Genomic DNA, 16720 nt, shown 5'->3' with positions numbered 1-16720 from the left:
CACCGCGAGGAGCACGGCAGACCTACCTCACCCTGGCCAGCCGATTCTGTGACAGCAGCCAGTGCGCATCTGGTTTTGTGCCTTCAAGCAATTGTTCATGAGGCTCAGGGTGTTTAAATCTCACGGTGAGCCAGGCGAGCTCATCGAGTAGTTGACCACAAAACCAACCTCTTGTTTAAGTTCAGAGCTAGCGCACTTTTGGAGAGGCAAACAAGCTGCTTAACGAAAACTTTCTTTCCTATCAGAGAACGTGTTAGTCATTCCTGCCACAAATTGTAGCACTGGAAGAAACTTCAGCGCTGCCGTCGGGTGCATTATCCAGGAACGCCACAAATGTCTCAATTCGATGCATAACTTGCACAATAAGTTAATTCTATGTACGTGCTGTGCCTCTACATATCCCAGCAAATTTGCCATTTTAAACGTGAGAACTCAACATTCCAAAATCTTGAATAAATTCTCATCCTGAAATTATTATTTTTTCTTTTATAGCTTCAACTGCTATAGCATGATGGGCCGGGCTGGGCCTGGGCCTTAAATCTGAGTGCCGGGCCGGGCCGGGCTCAGTCCCTTTCAGAGTCGGGTCGGGCCGGGCTCGGGCTCAAAATTTCGGCCCGTGCACACATCTACAAGGTTGTACACTATTCAGACACAGTGCAAGTAACTCACCACTCTGAGATCTTCTTGTGGCAGCGCAACACACTGTTCTCAACGTCGATTGGGTGGTAGCGCATTCCTCGCAGCATCATAGTTTCATCCAGGGCACCAACGACAAACACTGCATCATGAAGCTCAGGGCCATCGCCATTCGGTGCAGCCTCAGGGTCTGTCTCATCTGCAAACAATGCAAAGCAACAAAGTCAATTCATGTTTTTATATTAGCGTTTCATGAAAAGAGGAGTTACCAGAATCTAGAATACTAAACCTATGTTCAGCCAAGGTTAACTTTTTTGCACGTGAGATCCTTTCAACATAGCACCACGCAAAGTACAGCCTTTGTCAAAGGTTTGGAGCCCAGGGGGGTTTGCTCCTGATCAATAGTGTGGCTCGTGATGCATCCCCAGTGTTCCAAATCTCCTGAAGGTTAGACCTCTGGCAAGGAGAAACGGTCTCTCCAGTACTATTCACCACTTGCTTACAGGAAGTACTCACAGACCTAGAATGGGAACATTTAGTGATAAGGGTTGATGGAGAACCTCAGTAACCTGAGACTTGCTGATGACACTGCCTTGCTAGGAAACTCAGTGGACGAACTGATTAGTGACGCAGACAAGCAAATCTGCAGAAGACTAAAGTAATGTTCAGCAGCCTTGGAAAGGAACAGCAGCACGAGGCGTTGGAAGTGGTATGCGAGTAAGTCTACTCAGGACAGGTAGTATCCATAGATCCGGTCTACAAAAGAGAAGCAGCACTTCCGCGAATACTACAATGGCCCCACAACATCCCAGGTGAAAATTTTCTGCTGGTTTCTTGCTGGAAGCTGCTGGTTTGTGCTTGAACCAGCAGGTAGCCTGCTGGATTTTTGCTGGTTGTACTGGTTCCAGCAGGGTGCTTGCTGGTTTTCCACTGGTCCCAGCAGGCGACCTGCTGGCTGTGCTGGTTCCAGCAGTGTACGTCTGCTGGTCTAAGCAGGCAACCTGCTGGCTTTGCTGGTTCCAGCAGAGTGCTTGCTGGTTTTCTTTGCTGGCTTTCTTTGCTGGTTTTAGAATTTTGCTGGTTCCCTCCTGGAATGCTACTGGAACCAGCAAGTAACCCACCCAAGTTTACAAACGCATGTAATGGAGTTCATTTACGCACGTGGGAACTTGTTGCATTCCCCTATTGCGAGCTCATTCATTCTACAAAAACATAGCACGGAAAGTATATACCCGTTTTTACACCATGTTTCTGCTCCGTGATCAAAATATCACCGTAGCTGCGAAAGACACCTTTTTAAAGAAGCTAAGCTTTTTTTTTTTCGGCCGGTAGCCGCAGTGGTATGCCGCTATGAGCTATTGCAAACATCAAAGATGCAAAAAATGTTATCTGATCTTTACAATTTTGTTTATCACGGCGTAATGCACGACGCTGTTATTGCTGTCACCTTCATCATCTGCTAGCGTAGTAGACGACGCGCCTTCGAACGATCTGGTGCAACGATCAGAGCAGAGCGAATACAATTACGTGTAAGAAGGTATACAAATAGTAATATTAGCACAATTTCAAATATTTCGGGAGTATTTGTTCATAACGTTTGACAAACGCGCATTTTCAGCGCTTACGACACTATCGTAACCAGTCTCCGGTTGACGCTCAACAAGCCAAAAGAAGCCGTTCCGAAGTTTAGACATATACGTAGTGAGCTGTTTTGTGCTGGCTCGTGTTTGCGAATGTAGGAGTATTTTGTGCTTTTTACAATATTTAAACGTCGCCGTCAGTATGAATTATTTAAGGCATTTTATCTGAAACATCTACGTAAGTTTGAACCGGTCAAGGTGGTGTGACAACTTCTGTCAAGACTGAAAAATGTGATGCGACACCTGCAAGGCCTAGGACCTGCGTGTGTTTGGTAAGTAAAAAAGTGCATCTCATTTCTTTTTTTTTTTCTTGTAGTCCTCGCGTTGTGTAACGTCTAGTGGATTTGCGAGAGCTTATTATAGGCACGGAGGAAAAGAACAGTGAAGCAAGCGGGAACAGTGACTCAAGCGCGCACCACTGCCAGCGCAGTTCGGCGGTGATGAGAGCCGCTTTAGTCGAGTGACTATCAAAGTGAGCTGGTAATTTTGTCGTCCCTAGTTTAAAATAGGCCATATCATTTTGCCGAAGTATCATTGGTGCTATTTTCGGCAAGTAAAATATCTTTGTTGCCCGATTGTTTTTCGCTTTGTACGAACAATGGTGAACAGCCAAGTATTCAAAGAACGTCTAATCGCAAGTTAACACACTGTGCAAATTAACACACATTCGATACAGTTCGTTGCAAATAGACGAACTAGACTGTCTTTCCATGCCAATCCATTTGCAGGGTATGGGTGTATGACTTGAGTGGCATACCAAACAAGGTTAAAAGAATACGCCGCTAAACAGTCATGTCTGGCTAGCAATGGGTATACTTCTAACCTCTCTGATTTAATTTAAAAGAGCGAACAGTCTACGAGTCCAATGTAAACGTTGGGGATAATTTTTTTTTTTTTAGGTTTGTTGATATTGACAAGAATGAGTCTTATGATGATTTAGGGAGAAATAATATTAAATGAAAAGCGGCATTGTTTTTCCTTCCACTTTTCATTTAATACTCTTTCTCCCTAAATCATCTTAACACTCATTCTTGTCAACATCGACAACAAACATAAAAAGAAAAGTTATCCCCAATGTTTACCTTGGACTTCTAGACTGTTCGCTCCTTTAAATTGTATCATAACGAGCGCCTCATTTCATCTAACCTTTCTGGTAATACCCCACCAGTTGCTACGTGGCATCTGCCTAAAGCAATGCAGACACTTTCCTAGGAGTGGCATTCTCATGGTTGAATGAATGAAACACCATGGGTGCGTGTGGGCATTGGTGCAGTCTGCACAGGCTCATGCAAAAGCTAGCCATCCACACATTAGTACAAGCGCTCTTCATTGAAAATTTTCTCTAAACGTGGTTTGCATCACACTTGACCAGTTCTCATGTGGATTTGCACCAAATATGTGGTTCTTGGGTAGATGCTTTCAATTTCCATTATTCATCTTTTATGTGCAGAAGCATGGTTTTGGTAGCATATTTTTCAGGTCTTTTTTTTTCATGCAGCTACCTTCATGGCACCATCTGAGTTGGAGCTGGAGCACACCTGCTGCAGTACCACAGTCTCGAAGGGGAAAATGTGTCCATGCAGATTGCAGAATGTATATGTGCATGGAAAATAAAATTAAACTATGAGTCATGACTGAAACCTCTGCTGTTGCCTTTATTTTCTTTGTGCAGCCCAAGGCAGTCACTGCACCCAATTCTCGTAGGCTGACAAGCCCCCAGAGAACCAATCCACCAAATTCTGACTATATGCAGCCCTCGGTTGAAACCTAGCAGCCAATGGTTCCAACAGCTACTGGGAATGTGCTAATAAACCAGCACTGCTGGAACCAGCAGGATCCCAGCAGGAAACCAGCATAAAATTTTCACCTGGGATGGCATAGAAGCAAAGCTCCTGGGCTCTAAAATTTTGACATAGCACTAAGCAGTAAACACCAAACCAAATCCAATGAACTGACAACTTCTGGTTCATTCAGGTAAATAATCACTAAAAAATTACTAGTAAACAATTACTAAATTAGGCCTCTTTGTAAAGAACCTTCACGTAGTGAATTCCTCGACATTGTTAAGTTTTTCAATTCATCAACGCTGCCCCCACTGAAGTGCGCATATTTGAAAACTCCAAGTAATGAACATGTTGCTGTGGTGGACTTTGATATAACGAACTCGTGGCACCGGCTATCTCCTTGCTAGTAGTGAATTACTGGGGATTTTGGCAGAACTCCGCAAGTTTCAGGAGGTAAAACATGAATTGACGTGAGAGGAACGTATACAATAGCAACAGGCAACCGCAGTTGATACAATGTGCAGTGCTTCAGCACCGACAGCGCATCTACATGCCAAACACAGCAGGTTCATGATCAAAAGCAGCAAAATATAACTGAAGAAAAAAAAATGCATGGGGCAAGTAGTGTGTGTTCATCGCTGCCACGCGGTTGCTCTTGACCTCCCGCACATCAGAAGCGGGAACAGCGAAGCGCGCAGGCGACGCGAAGCAGAAATGGTTTCCTGGGGCAACGGTGGTGAGTGAGTGGGAACATGCTTGAAGACGCAGGCGCCTCCTCGCTCAGCGGCAGCACAAACGCGCTCTCTCTTCCAGACCCATTCCTTCTCCACTCTCCGTTCCCTCGTAGACGTGTCGTGCGAGCCGTAGCAGAGGCGAAGGCTGCTGCCGCAGTCTCACGACATCCTCAGTGCAATCGCAAAACGTTTTACCGCTTCTATAACCTCGAATAATTCTGATTTACTGTAAACACTTCCAAGGTGATTTCCCTTACAATCAGTTCTTAATCTGCTTTTCATTCTGCATTGTCCTTTCGAGCCTTCATGCGTAAACTGCATATAGCGAAAACCTGGATGTAACTAAAAATTGTGGACATTTTACAGTTTCGTTATAACCATGTTTAACTCTACTCGTGACAAACGGAAAACAATTGTTGCACACCTTGGCAAAAAATCGTGGCCTGTAGCACATCCTACTGTGCTTTTTTTTTCTATGTATGATTGTTCTACAGCAAGCACATACTTTATGTTAATTACAGTTTGGCACAGGCATTGAGTTGTGTTGTATTTTATGGCACATAAGCAGCTAAGGTCGAGCTAAGCAGCTGAGGACAGGCTAAAAAAGTCTTTTTGTTGTATGTACTGGACCAAAGTTTTTCATTACTACAATTTGTTCAAGACACATGCATCTTTTAAAAAATTAAAAATACAGGACAAATTAACAAGGAAGTCTTAAACCAATGATCGACGAGAAGGGAGATAGTCAGTTTAGAACAATTAAATTTTAAAACAATTATTTTTTCCTTCGTGCTTCGAATTTTCTAGTCATTTTAAAACAATTAAATTTTAAAACAATTATTTTTTCCTTCGTGCTTCGAATTTTCTACGAGTATAAAACACAGTTTACAGTGAGGTCATCTCCACATGCATCACTTAAGGGTTTGTCTTGTTTTCGTCAGTATGAAGTTATGTGAAAGGTATGTGTGCACTGTGCGAAGAGAGCATAAAATTACTTCCTTGAAACATTGGAAGTGTGTACATGACTTCACAGTTTCATCATGGTCTTTACTACACATAGGTTATTATTTACTTCATAATCCCATTTAGTCTGCCACTCTAGTTTTATGAGGTCCTTAGTATAGGGCATTTTTACGCAAGGTTTGGTATATGCAACTGACCAATTAATGCTAATGAGAAACAAGTCAGCAGCACTCAAGATATAAAGAGGGGCTTACTGTCACTGGAGACTGCTTCTGTACGTCGAAGGAAGCCCAAATAGCCAGTGCGAGCATACACACTCCCAGTGTCTCCAGTAATGAGCTTGGCATTGAAGTGATCATTGTGCTGGGATTCATCACCATACACTGTGAAATATCCACTGGCATTATGTGGTGACTGTACCCAGATCTGCAACAACACACAAAGAATAACATTGGCAAAAGCAAGCTTCAATAAGAGGGAAGCAATCATTGGATCCTGAAGACAAGCTTGTAGTGTATGTGAGCAAGAAGTTGTGATCCACTTTGGGAACATTGGCAAGACTGCAGGTCATAATGCCCTCTGTACCTGGCCCTGACCATTTATCATTTCCCTGCACCTGGCAGTGCACCAAGTGTAGCAATGCCTCTGTGTAGCACTAGATGCAGATCTAGCTTCCTTGCTTGCCAACACCTGAACATTGGTGGGGAGTTTCACATGAATGCTGCCTCCAAATGGCCAACACAAGCAAGGAGTGTCATGCCATCCTTCATTAGTACAGGAAGGGCTTACAATTTAAAATTTTTCGGAACCAAAAGAGTTTCAAAATTATACAAACATCTAATTATTGGATAAAAAAAATCACCACTCAACAGTACATTGCAGCACAGCCACAGTGGTGAAGAATTTTGTAATTTTGCTGGCTGTTTTAGAAGTCTCGTAAGTGATAATACTGTTCTACTTGGTCAATGCATGTTAGTGTCAAAGAAGCACTGTGGGCTATGACGCACGCTGTGCTGGACAGCTCACGACTACCTTCAACTGCAAAGGCTGTTTCTGGGTGAAGCTAATCCTCAGTACACGTGATTTCATACTAGGTGGTCATAAACCTGCTAACTCACACAGTCTAGAAGGCATCCTTTTAAACAATCTGTGCCACATAATACTCCTGTCCTCTCAAACTTCGAGGCAGCTGGGCGTTCGAAGCTGGGCTGTCTGCAAATTAACCACCCCTCACTGCAACCAACAGACACATACTTTCCAAGACTGTGCTGGCAATCCAAATTATCTGAATTTACTAGAGGTGTGTGACTATTCGAAATTTCAAATATAAATAGAATATGTCTGTCATTCAATTTATATTCGTATTCGAAAACTATCGAATACACAGAACATTTTCGCATTCACTGCAGTTTCACTGCACTGTGCACTTCATCGCAATGCTTGGCTGCATTTACTGTGCAGTGAAACATCCTCAAAATGCGCCCGGGCTTCTTTTTGTGAAGAGGGACTGTGACACTGTTATGCGTGCATCGCTCTAACTACGCGTAAAACATTTGATAATGCTGCGCCGCAGGCTGCTTGTGAAAGTGTAGCCAATAAAGACAGCGGAGGTCTGAAAACGACTATCATAAATCCTGCTGACCAGGCGCCTCTGTCGAGGCCGCATGTTGATGCCAACAGTTCAAGGGAGACTCTGAGCATTTTTTTTTGCATGCTGGTTGTTGATTCTGTGAGGAAACAGCAAGCAGACTGATGTGGCAAGTGCGGGGTAGATTAACTGTCTGAGTGTTTTTGCCCAGCGGGCACTGCAACCGAATTCTTTCCCTCAGGGTTTTTGCAGTACACGTTATATGCAGAGCGTGCATTTGAAATTTCTTGCCCTTCTGAAGAGACGCGCTTACTGGAGGTACTACCATCTCCTAGAACATGCAAGAATTAAAAAGAGCCTATGCTGTCATCTTCCGGAGGAAAAGAAACCTGACAGTGTCCATCGTGTTGTGTGCCGTTTGCGGCAGCAGGCCCATATGTTATCGGTTTCTCCCATGATTGCAATAGATGCACTAAATTTGATCTCTACCCTTGTTGGGACATTAGCGGATGCCGGTGACAACAGTCTAAGACTTAAAAGAGGTGTTCCAAAATTGTTTACGCTGCCACCTTGCAGAGAGAAAAAAAAAAAAAAATGATTGTGACTTTCAGTGCTGCGCGTGGTTTCCAGTGGCTCGCCCTTTTGGTTTTCTCCGAGCGATCACAAAAAATCATGAAAGTTGATCGCTATCTTTGTTGAGGCGCTAGCGAAGGCCCGTAAAGGCCGATTTTTATATTTGTTGGTGCTGTCAGCTTATCGACACTCATGGAGTGTCGTTGCTCTCCCGTTCAGTTAGGTTCATTGATGCTGGCTGTAATTCTCTCCCTACATATTTTCCCCCTATTTATCCAGACTGACAAGTGTTTTTTTTTTTTTTTTTGCTTAAAATCACCAATAAGGAAATTTGATACTAGGGGTAAATTTAAATTTTTTCGAAAATGATCTCGAAGGGTTAAACTAGTGAATGCCGCCTGGATATGCTGAAATGTTTGGTTGTCAGTCCCAAAGACAAGAATTGACTAATTCTGAATATTGTCTTTCCTTTTCGTTTGAAGGTCTAGCTTGAAGGAAATGTCATAACGGGGCTTGTGGATTCTAACGACTTCAAATTTTTCAGGAGGGTAGTGAAGACTGCATTTGTGCGTGTCTACTGGACCATGGTGCCTGCGACTGCTTGGAGCTTTTCAACCTTATCTATGAGAGTTCTTGGTTATGCAGATGGTGATGTCATGTGCACATTGCGCATGACGACTGCCTTCTATGGTATCCATCGCTTGGGATGGCTAGTCATTGCAATGATAAAGAGCAGAGCTGAAATAACAGAGCCATAACCCCAACTGTTGCCATGCGGTCAATTAGAAATACTTGCACGTACAATAGGATCTCGATGATATAAACTCAGTTGATACAAATATTGAGATGTTATATGCGCACAGCCAAAATTCAAAATCAATCACCTCTCCAAGATGAGAGTCACCGCACTGTCCCCGGGTGTCTGGATTGGCGATAACCAGTTTTAGGCCTGGTAGCAGCTTGCCCGACTCGAGCAGACACAGAGAATGTGGGGCGCCACGCTCCACCAATGTCACCCGGTCATTGCGTAGGGCCCGCATGTCCACGTACACCTGACTTGGGTCTGGACTTGATGCCCCCTGGATGCATACAACCAGCCAGCACCAGTGTTAGCACTGTGGCTTGAACAATGTGCAGCTGCCACAGTTCCTCACATAATGAATGCGTGCACTTCATGAACACACCCACTTTTATGGTTTTCAAAACAAACTTTTGATGCAATGAAAATAATGAACACATCTCTTGAATTATGCGCCTTTTGGAAAAGGAAAGTGAAAAAAATTCATCCGAGATGCCTGGGACTACCTATGTGTATGAAGGCAAAAGCTCGCTCGCTCAAAAAAACTACCTACCGCAACGCTTGACTCCCACGTTTTCTCCTGCAATGCGCACCACCATGCAACTGGTAGCGTGATGCCCTCTTTCTGTTTCTCTGATGGTGACTACTTCACTCGTCCTCTGACATCGCACGCTGTGCTAGGTCACGTGGTGTAGTGAGATGAATAAGGCACACAGTTAGAGGTGCATGTGTTATCAGTGCTAAATACCATTTGTCAACAAGAGTAGCAGATGCATGCCAATTAGGAAGCGAAATGATATGACGCCACCCAGGATGCTGCATGAAAAACTGTTGCATTATAATTTTAAAAGAGGGGAAATCTGGCGCCACATGGAGGTTCATTTTACTGATTTATATTACATAGCATAAATAATCCTTCTTTTGTGCTCCCTCGAATACCACTACCTTCTTTCAGATGTTTTTGTATTCTTAACCCGCGCTGTAAGCAGTTTTTTTTTTGTATCTTAATCTCAACTGTTTGAAATTTTACTCTTTTCCATTTGCGATCTAGTGTTGTTCAATTGTACTTCTACAATGGTGATTATATTTTGTTTCTATTGTCTGTTTTTGAACTAAGTGTTATCAAAGTGCTTCGTGTGTCCCCCCTATGTAATACCCTCCCCGAAGGGCCTTTAGGGTATTTGAATAAATAAATAAATAAATTAGTGATGCCATACGAGCATATGGTGCACTAGAGGTGACAAGAGGGGGAGACACCCTCCCCCAGTGGTATCTGTTGTGTGTGCCATTGTCCCACTTGCTGCTTCCGTGGCGAGTGGGACAACGGTGCCTATCATGTATTATGCTTTTTTTTTCTTATGTTATGGTGATATCCCAAGGTCATGTCATATTTTTGGCATCTCTTCCTGCTCACACCACTCATGATGCAAGTAAGGCTTTCACCATAAAGTTCGCTCGCGCAATGCGCTACCGTGACGCCCAATTTCCATGCTTCCTCCTACGACGTGCGCCACTATGCAACAAGTAGGGTGATGCCCTCTGCACTCTTACTGCTTCTCTGATGGCACCCACTTTCCTCGTCCTCTGACATCGCCAAGGTATGATATGCGACTAAACCATTATGTCAAGAATTACGATCAACAAAAAATTAACACAATAATGACAATGGTTCATTTTCATGTCAAAATAAAATAAGAAATCCTCTAAAGTTTGCAGCATAGCATTGTGATGCAGCTGTGTATGAGTGCCAAACCATTCACATATGGCCTGAAGATTCACAGAAGAAAATAGCGCAGGAGGTGGGATAAGGTAGTAGATAACACGAGCGCCATGTTGTCTACTGCCTTGTCCCGTCTCCTGCGCTATTTTCTTCTACCATGATCAGTCACCAACTCGCCCAGCAACACACTTTGTCACAGTTGTGGGTTGCTGCAGTTGACCAATAAAATTTTTCCATAGCAGTTCTCACTGAAATAGAGTCAGGCTGCAATGAAACACGAATACTGCCTGAACACAAAAAAATAATCGTTCACCGTGTTGCCTTGAGCCATCAGTGATGTGATGCGCACTTTTGGAGCAGCCAAAAGAGGTTTTTGGAGCAAGAAATTAAGCACTTGGAAGATATATATATATATATATATATATATATATATATATATATATACAGCCGATTCAAGACAAATTGAATCAAGATATATACTGAATTATTATTTATATCGATCTGTCAGAATATTTTCTTGAAAATCCCATGAAAAAGTATAACAGCATTGTTTATGTTTGTCAAACTCCTGTCCAGCACAAAATTTGATATATCTAGGGGGACTAGCAATAAAAACCCCAAAAAAGGTATGCCAAACTCATTTTTCGAAATTTGGCTTTAGCCAATAAGGTCAATATTCTGGCAACAACTAGATGGTTGTTGAGTACACGTTTACACTCAGTAAAAGTTGAATATGAATGCGAGCAGCGTGATGCGACGCTAGTAGCGCTGGATAAGCAACGCAGTTGTTCTGCTCCACTAGCGCACATGCTTCTGCAGACCGAGAAGCCCCACCATGGTGGCTCAGTCGACAGGGTGCTCCTGAGGACGCGGGTTCGATATCGGCCACAGTGGCCCTGTGCCACTGCTAAGCTAAGCAGTTTCTTCAATATCATGAGCATTTTTTCACATCCTATATTTCAACCCACACTGCCAATCAAGAAAATTTAAAGACGGGGTCATCTTTGATGTTGACAGCCTCTAATTTTGCAATATAGTACTGCCCTTCAAAATTCATAATTAAAAAGTTCATAAGGTAATTCTAGTTAACCGATAGTCATCAAGCTCTATCATGTACACTGAGCCCGTTGGTCTCGCAAGAAGCATAATAGAAATGCGATGGTCACTGCTGCATTGGCTATAGTTTCCAATTCGCACTGCTTACTCTGCTGTGCTATGTAATTCCCCTTCTTTTGCTCAGTCACTGTAAAAAATAACAGCCATGAAGTAGGCAATGGCTCTCCTTTTCCCTGCATCTAGTGGCCAAGCAAAGGACATTACATGGCCCAATAGCACATCTAACAGGGTGCCATGGTGAATGCAACACGTTATCACTGAACGTCGCATTTCCATCTGCTTCATGTGGTTCTGAAGTGAGCACTTAAACAATTGTGTGGGAAAAGAGTGCTAGGTTTCCTCGCACCTTAAAAAAATTCATTTCAAAAACTGATTTGGCACTGTTCTGTCCATAGATACAAACCCTCCACTGGCACTAGTAGTTAGCTAATATTGATTTGTGACTGCATACATCAAACAAAAGCACTAGCACGCAAAAAGAATACGAGGAGTGGTCAGAAAGGCTCCAGGAAAGTTAGAGAAGTCTTACCTGAAGACAGATGGCGACGTTAACCCGACAACCGAAGCTGGTGCTCACAGCTCGAGGAGATAGTCCAAGTCCAGAGAACAACTTTGAGAATGAGGTGGTGAGAGCTATGCGTGGGCGCTCTTCCGCAACCACAACACAGGTTCGAACACAGCTGAGGTTCACATTACGCTGCTGTAAGAAACATTAAGGCCGCAAGTTACAACTATAACAATAGAAAACAGAAAGCCTTACATTATTCATCTCTAACTCAATATGAAGAGGACATCTGTACATTACAAGGCCTTTACTCTTACAGTCCCTTTTTCTTCCTTGGGACTGTTGGCTTGGAGGTGTGGTTGCTAAATGTACAATAATGAAAACATTATAAACAGAGAACAGCCAGCTAGTGCCACACCAGTAAGCGGCATTTTTTTTATCAGCTAAAAATTTTTCAAATACAGCTGCAAAGGGCCCCTGAAACAGCATTTCTCCACACTGAAGGTTAATGTTGAGAAGAAAGCGTTACTCACTCAATTTATTGCACAGTGAACTGGCAGCAGTAATAACATGAGTGCGAAAGAGATGCAAAACATTGAGAAATTAGCAGACCAAGTCCAAATTTTTAGTTGTGGTTATAGTACCCTGCCTCAATGTAACATATGATAGTGCTATACAAAAATACAACAACAAAAGATCAGGTATGCCCATAAGTTTAATGTCCAAAAATAAAGTCAGTGGCTGTAGTTGACTGCTTTAGATAAAAGTAATTGGGCTATAGCAATAGTCTTCCTATGAAGTCAGTACCTAAATACTATAATGATGCTCAATAACTACTCCTTCCAAATGACAAAATGCAAGAACTATATTAAGAATCTTCTGAACTGGACAGGGAAAAAGTAAACAAAATGTATGAATAAATAAGAGCTAAGACTGTACTATTATTAAAATAATTTTTTCTGCTCTTAAAAGGCAGGTTGGAAAGACCAGCTAACATGCACTGATTGCAAGGTTAAAGAAACAATACGTAAGCACAACAAAGCTCTGGTGCAGTCTAAACCAACCAGAAAGGTATACCATAGTTCCCAGTGTATAAGACGTGGTTTTTTTACAAAATGTTTGGTAGTGCGTCCTATACAATGGTGCGTCTTGTGTACATTTTTTGTTTTGTTTTGCGCAATGTTCATAGGCGAACTTATTGTGAAACGGTAATGGTAGCAACGCCTGCGATTACAATATCGATTACAGTAGTTACAGTGTTCTAGAATTGCACAGTCTCACTGGCAGAATGCCAAAAGGTGGCGACGTCCACGCTCCTTGCCCTTTCCACGTTGCCAAGACAAACCAGATCGAGGCGACGCTCTTTTCCAGTTATGATTTACAACGTTGTTTGGTGACTATTGCACGTGTGTTTTCTCCTTGCTGCATGTGCTTTGCCGCATATACATCACAGCGCCCACGCACAGCGACTATCAGCGCCGTGATTGTGAGCGCAAAGAGGACGCCTGAGCGCTGTCTCAATAAATCGGTGACCGCGTACCAAGATGTAGCCTTTCAAGGCTTTTAGTAATAGTAGTGTTTCTGCTCTCACTGAGTGAGAGTTTTTTCGCACATAAGTGCTGCCTTTTTTTTTTCGATCATTCGCATGCGCACGTTACAAATTTTCTTTCAGGCACATAGCATGCAATGGTCGAGCAAGCACATAAAGTCAAGTCCTATTGCCCTAACCTGAATACACTGAGGTGTGTCTTATATACCAATTTTTTTGTGAAAGCCTCTAAAATATGAGGGGTGCGTCTTATACAAAGGTACGTGTTATAAACCGAAAAACACGGTATTCAATGCAAAATTAATTTCCGGTTTGGTTTCATTACCATCTGCAATTTTCAACATGATGGGCAAGCTACATTTTGCAAAACACACTAGGGCCCTTCTAGAACTATGGTCAGTACAACAGGAGTGTGTGGATAGCGGTTTCTAGGCTCAAATTTTGAAGTGAACACCTCAAATACCTTTTTAACACTTTCCTGTCCGCGCCTATTCTCATCGATAGCCCGCTATCGATAGTTTCACGATTCGAATTTTCCCGCTTTCAAAGCGCTCCTTGACAAGTGGCGTCATCCAACGGGAAGTAGAGAAACCTTTCGTTCAGTTTTGCTTTTATTGCGAAAGCAATACCATGCCAGGTCTAGCTGCTCGTCGCTGTGTGCAGTGTCCTTGTCCATGGAAGAAGAAGAAGAAGAAGAAGAAGAAGAAAGCTCGGTCACCCACAGCCAATGCTTTCGCTCAATATTCGGTTCAGCAGCGTTGAACCCTTCTAATTTTTTATTTAATTGTTTATTTAATTTTTCCGCCATGCCTCACCCGTCCAGATGACCTCCAGAGTCAGGTGATCGGCGCTCCTGGTTTACATCATGGCGTCGACGTCGTGCACTCTTGCTGAGCGGAAACGGGCATTTCCACGAAAGTTGATGCATCGGAGAGCTCGTTTTTGTATGCGAACAGCAGCAGTGATAACTTGGAAGATGCATTCAGCTCTTCAGACTTCAGCACTGACAGCAAAGCTACGTCAAACTGATCCAGAACGTCGACAGCCATGTCTCGATAAGTTTCGCGTTCGCTCCCCAAAAATTTCCGCTTTCGTTGCACGCTGATCGGAAGAGATCATTGTCCTGAAGGTCACAACTGTTATCTGCAGAGTGACGTCTTTTGAGTAGTATTACTTGCTGCCAGCAGAGCAGGGAGTTGTGTTTCTGCTAGAGGACAACCAGGGGTCGACCTCGACTAACTCAGCGAATATTATACACAGAAAGCTAGAATTTGCTGCAATGTTGCATTTATCCCTGTTGTAAAAAACGTATATTTTGAAATTTTTTAATGTTTTATTTGTATCAAGAAACTGATGGTTTTGTGTGATTGTTTTTCTTTAACTACAATTTTTTGCTGATAGTTTTTTTTTTTCACTGTAATACTATTGTGAAATGGAATTCCTCCTCTAAATTTGATACTAGACACTCCTGTACCAAGCAAGTTTTGTTAAAGAAAAAAAAATTAATGACACCACTCAAAAACCACCCCTTTTCCCGCAGACAGGAAAGTATTAAACTAAGAAGGGCCAAACAGCATAGATCCCAGCCTGGTTATAGCAAAATAGCGATTATAACGAAGGGATTTCAAATTCCCATCCCCATTTTTGCATTTTCAATACAATTTGGATACAGTTTCAAAGGGGCACAGTGACGTTGGTCAGGCCGCTAATTCCAGCCAAAATCTAGGTTCTTTGCACCATGCCGACGGCAGTTCAAAAGGAATTACGAAAATCAGCACGCGGAAACGAGAGTTATTCGGTTTATAAAATGCTAACTACAAGAAAAAAAGAACAGTGCTTCAAAGCTGGTGCGAGAGGGAGCCCCTCTCCCATTTCACTCACCCAGCGTTCGGCTTGGGCGGAACCTATGAGAAACGCAGCTTTCTGCTGACGTATCGGAAGCTATCCACCATGGTTGCCTGCTCAACTCGACCTGTAGCCGCGCTTTTTAGCAGCGTCGTTACCATGGTAACGACGCTGCAAAGCTGTGCTATGAGGACCGGCTTCTCCGTCTGCCCAAAGCTAGCCTAGCCCACCAGACGCTGCTCCACACCATCTTTGTGGGAGTATCGATGAGGTGAACCTGACGGTCAGCAAATCTGCGTCACCGTTTAAGTGTTCCGCTGGCGTTCATCGCTGCTGCTGCCGCGGATCACTCGAGCGCTACTTGTGCGAAAGTTCAAGAACGAGTGTGAAAGGCGAAGACGGAGGAATGGCGAACAAGAGCTAAGGTGAAGCCTACCTGTACCTCTACAGGGCCAGCAAGGAGTTCATAGGCCGGGAACGACTATATGACAACTCCCTGGTCAGTGGCCTTCTTGCGGAAGCCCGCTGCAGAGTGCTGCAGGGTGTGGTGAGCGCGCTTCATGAGCGATCTCGACACAACTTGTGCCATATGTGGAGCATAGGCAGAAACGATCAGCCACGTGATTTCAGACTGTCCAGCGATTTTGCTGATCTCCGAGATCTGAACGTTGTCAGCTGCCTTGAAATTTGAGGGCTTGTTGACAACACCATACCTACCCGAGTTTACAGTCCCTATCTTTACAAGCACTTCAAGAACATACACGGAATTAAAACACCTTTATTTGCTTTCTGCATAGTAACTTGAAGAACACTCTATTGTAAAATCTAAAGTGCGTGCTCAACCAATCAGTGAAGCAGTGCCCAAGTGAGAAGGAAACGTCATATCCGTAAACGAACTTCGCCGTCGTGTGTTGCTCACATCGGTATCAAAACACCGATTATTGAAGCGAATTAAAATATAAGGCGCTACGATTTCGCCATTACGATCGGGCTTCGGGGCATCGGGAAGGTGTAAAAAACCTAAAGGTCGACCGGAATTAGTGGTCTGGCGAACATCACGGCGCCCCTTTAACTAAGTAAATATAAACACCTCAGCAGATATAGCGAAAATTATTTGTAGCAAATGAAAAATATCGTAACAATTGGAACATTTTTATGCCTGTCGGACAAATTTCTGTACAAAAATAAGAGTTAAACCCGGCTGATGACTGCATGCTCGGTGGCGTCTGCACTTCGGTGAAGCGACTGACGCTCTACAAATTTTTCTT

General features: G+C 43.3%; 1 protein-coding gene across 9 annotated transcripts in view; it reads right to left on the bottom strand.

Moving 5' to 3' along the window:
- DIP2 (disco-interacting protein 2) overlaps positions 1 to 16720 on the bottom strand; it is a 236597-nt gene that overhangs the window by 4154 nt on the left and 215723 nt on the right. For all 9 annotated transcript variants that reach the window (XM_084591333.1, XM_084591337.1, XM_084591335.1 and 6 more), the window contains 4 exons: positions 12083 to 12253; positions 8803 to 8997; positions 6012 to 6183; positions 670 to 835 (listed from right to left, as the gene is read on the bottom strand). In XM_084591333.1, the coding sequence (XP_084447459.1) occupies positions 670 to 835; positions 6012 to 6183; positions 8803 to 8997; positions 12083 to 12253 (704 nt within the window). The remainder of the gene's footprint in view (positions 1 to 669; positions 836 to 6011; positions 6184 to 8802; positions 8998 to 12082; positions 12254 to 16720) is intronic.

Source organism: Amblyomma maculatum, chromosome 1 (genome assembly GCF_055883805.1).
Source record: "Amblyomma maculatum isolate TAMU_Amacu chromosome 1, ASM5588380v1, whole genome shotgun sequence".
Taxonomy (NCBI): domain Eukaryota; kingdom Metazoa; phylum Arthropoda; class Arachnida; order Ixodida; family Ixodidae; genus Amblyomma; species Amblyomma maculatum.
This window is presented reverse-complemented; position numbering and strand designations above follow the sequence as displayed.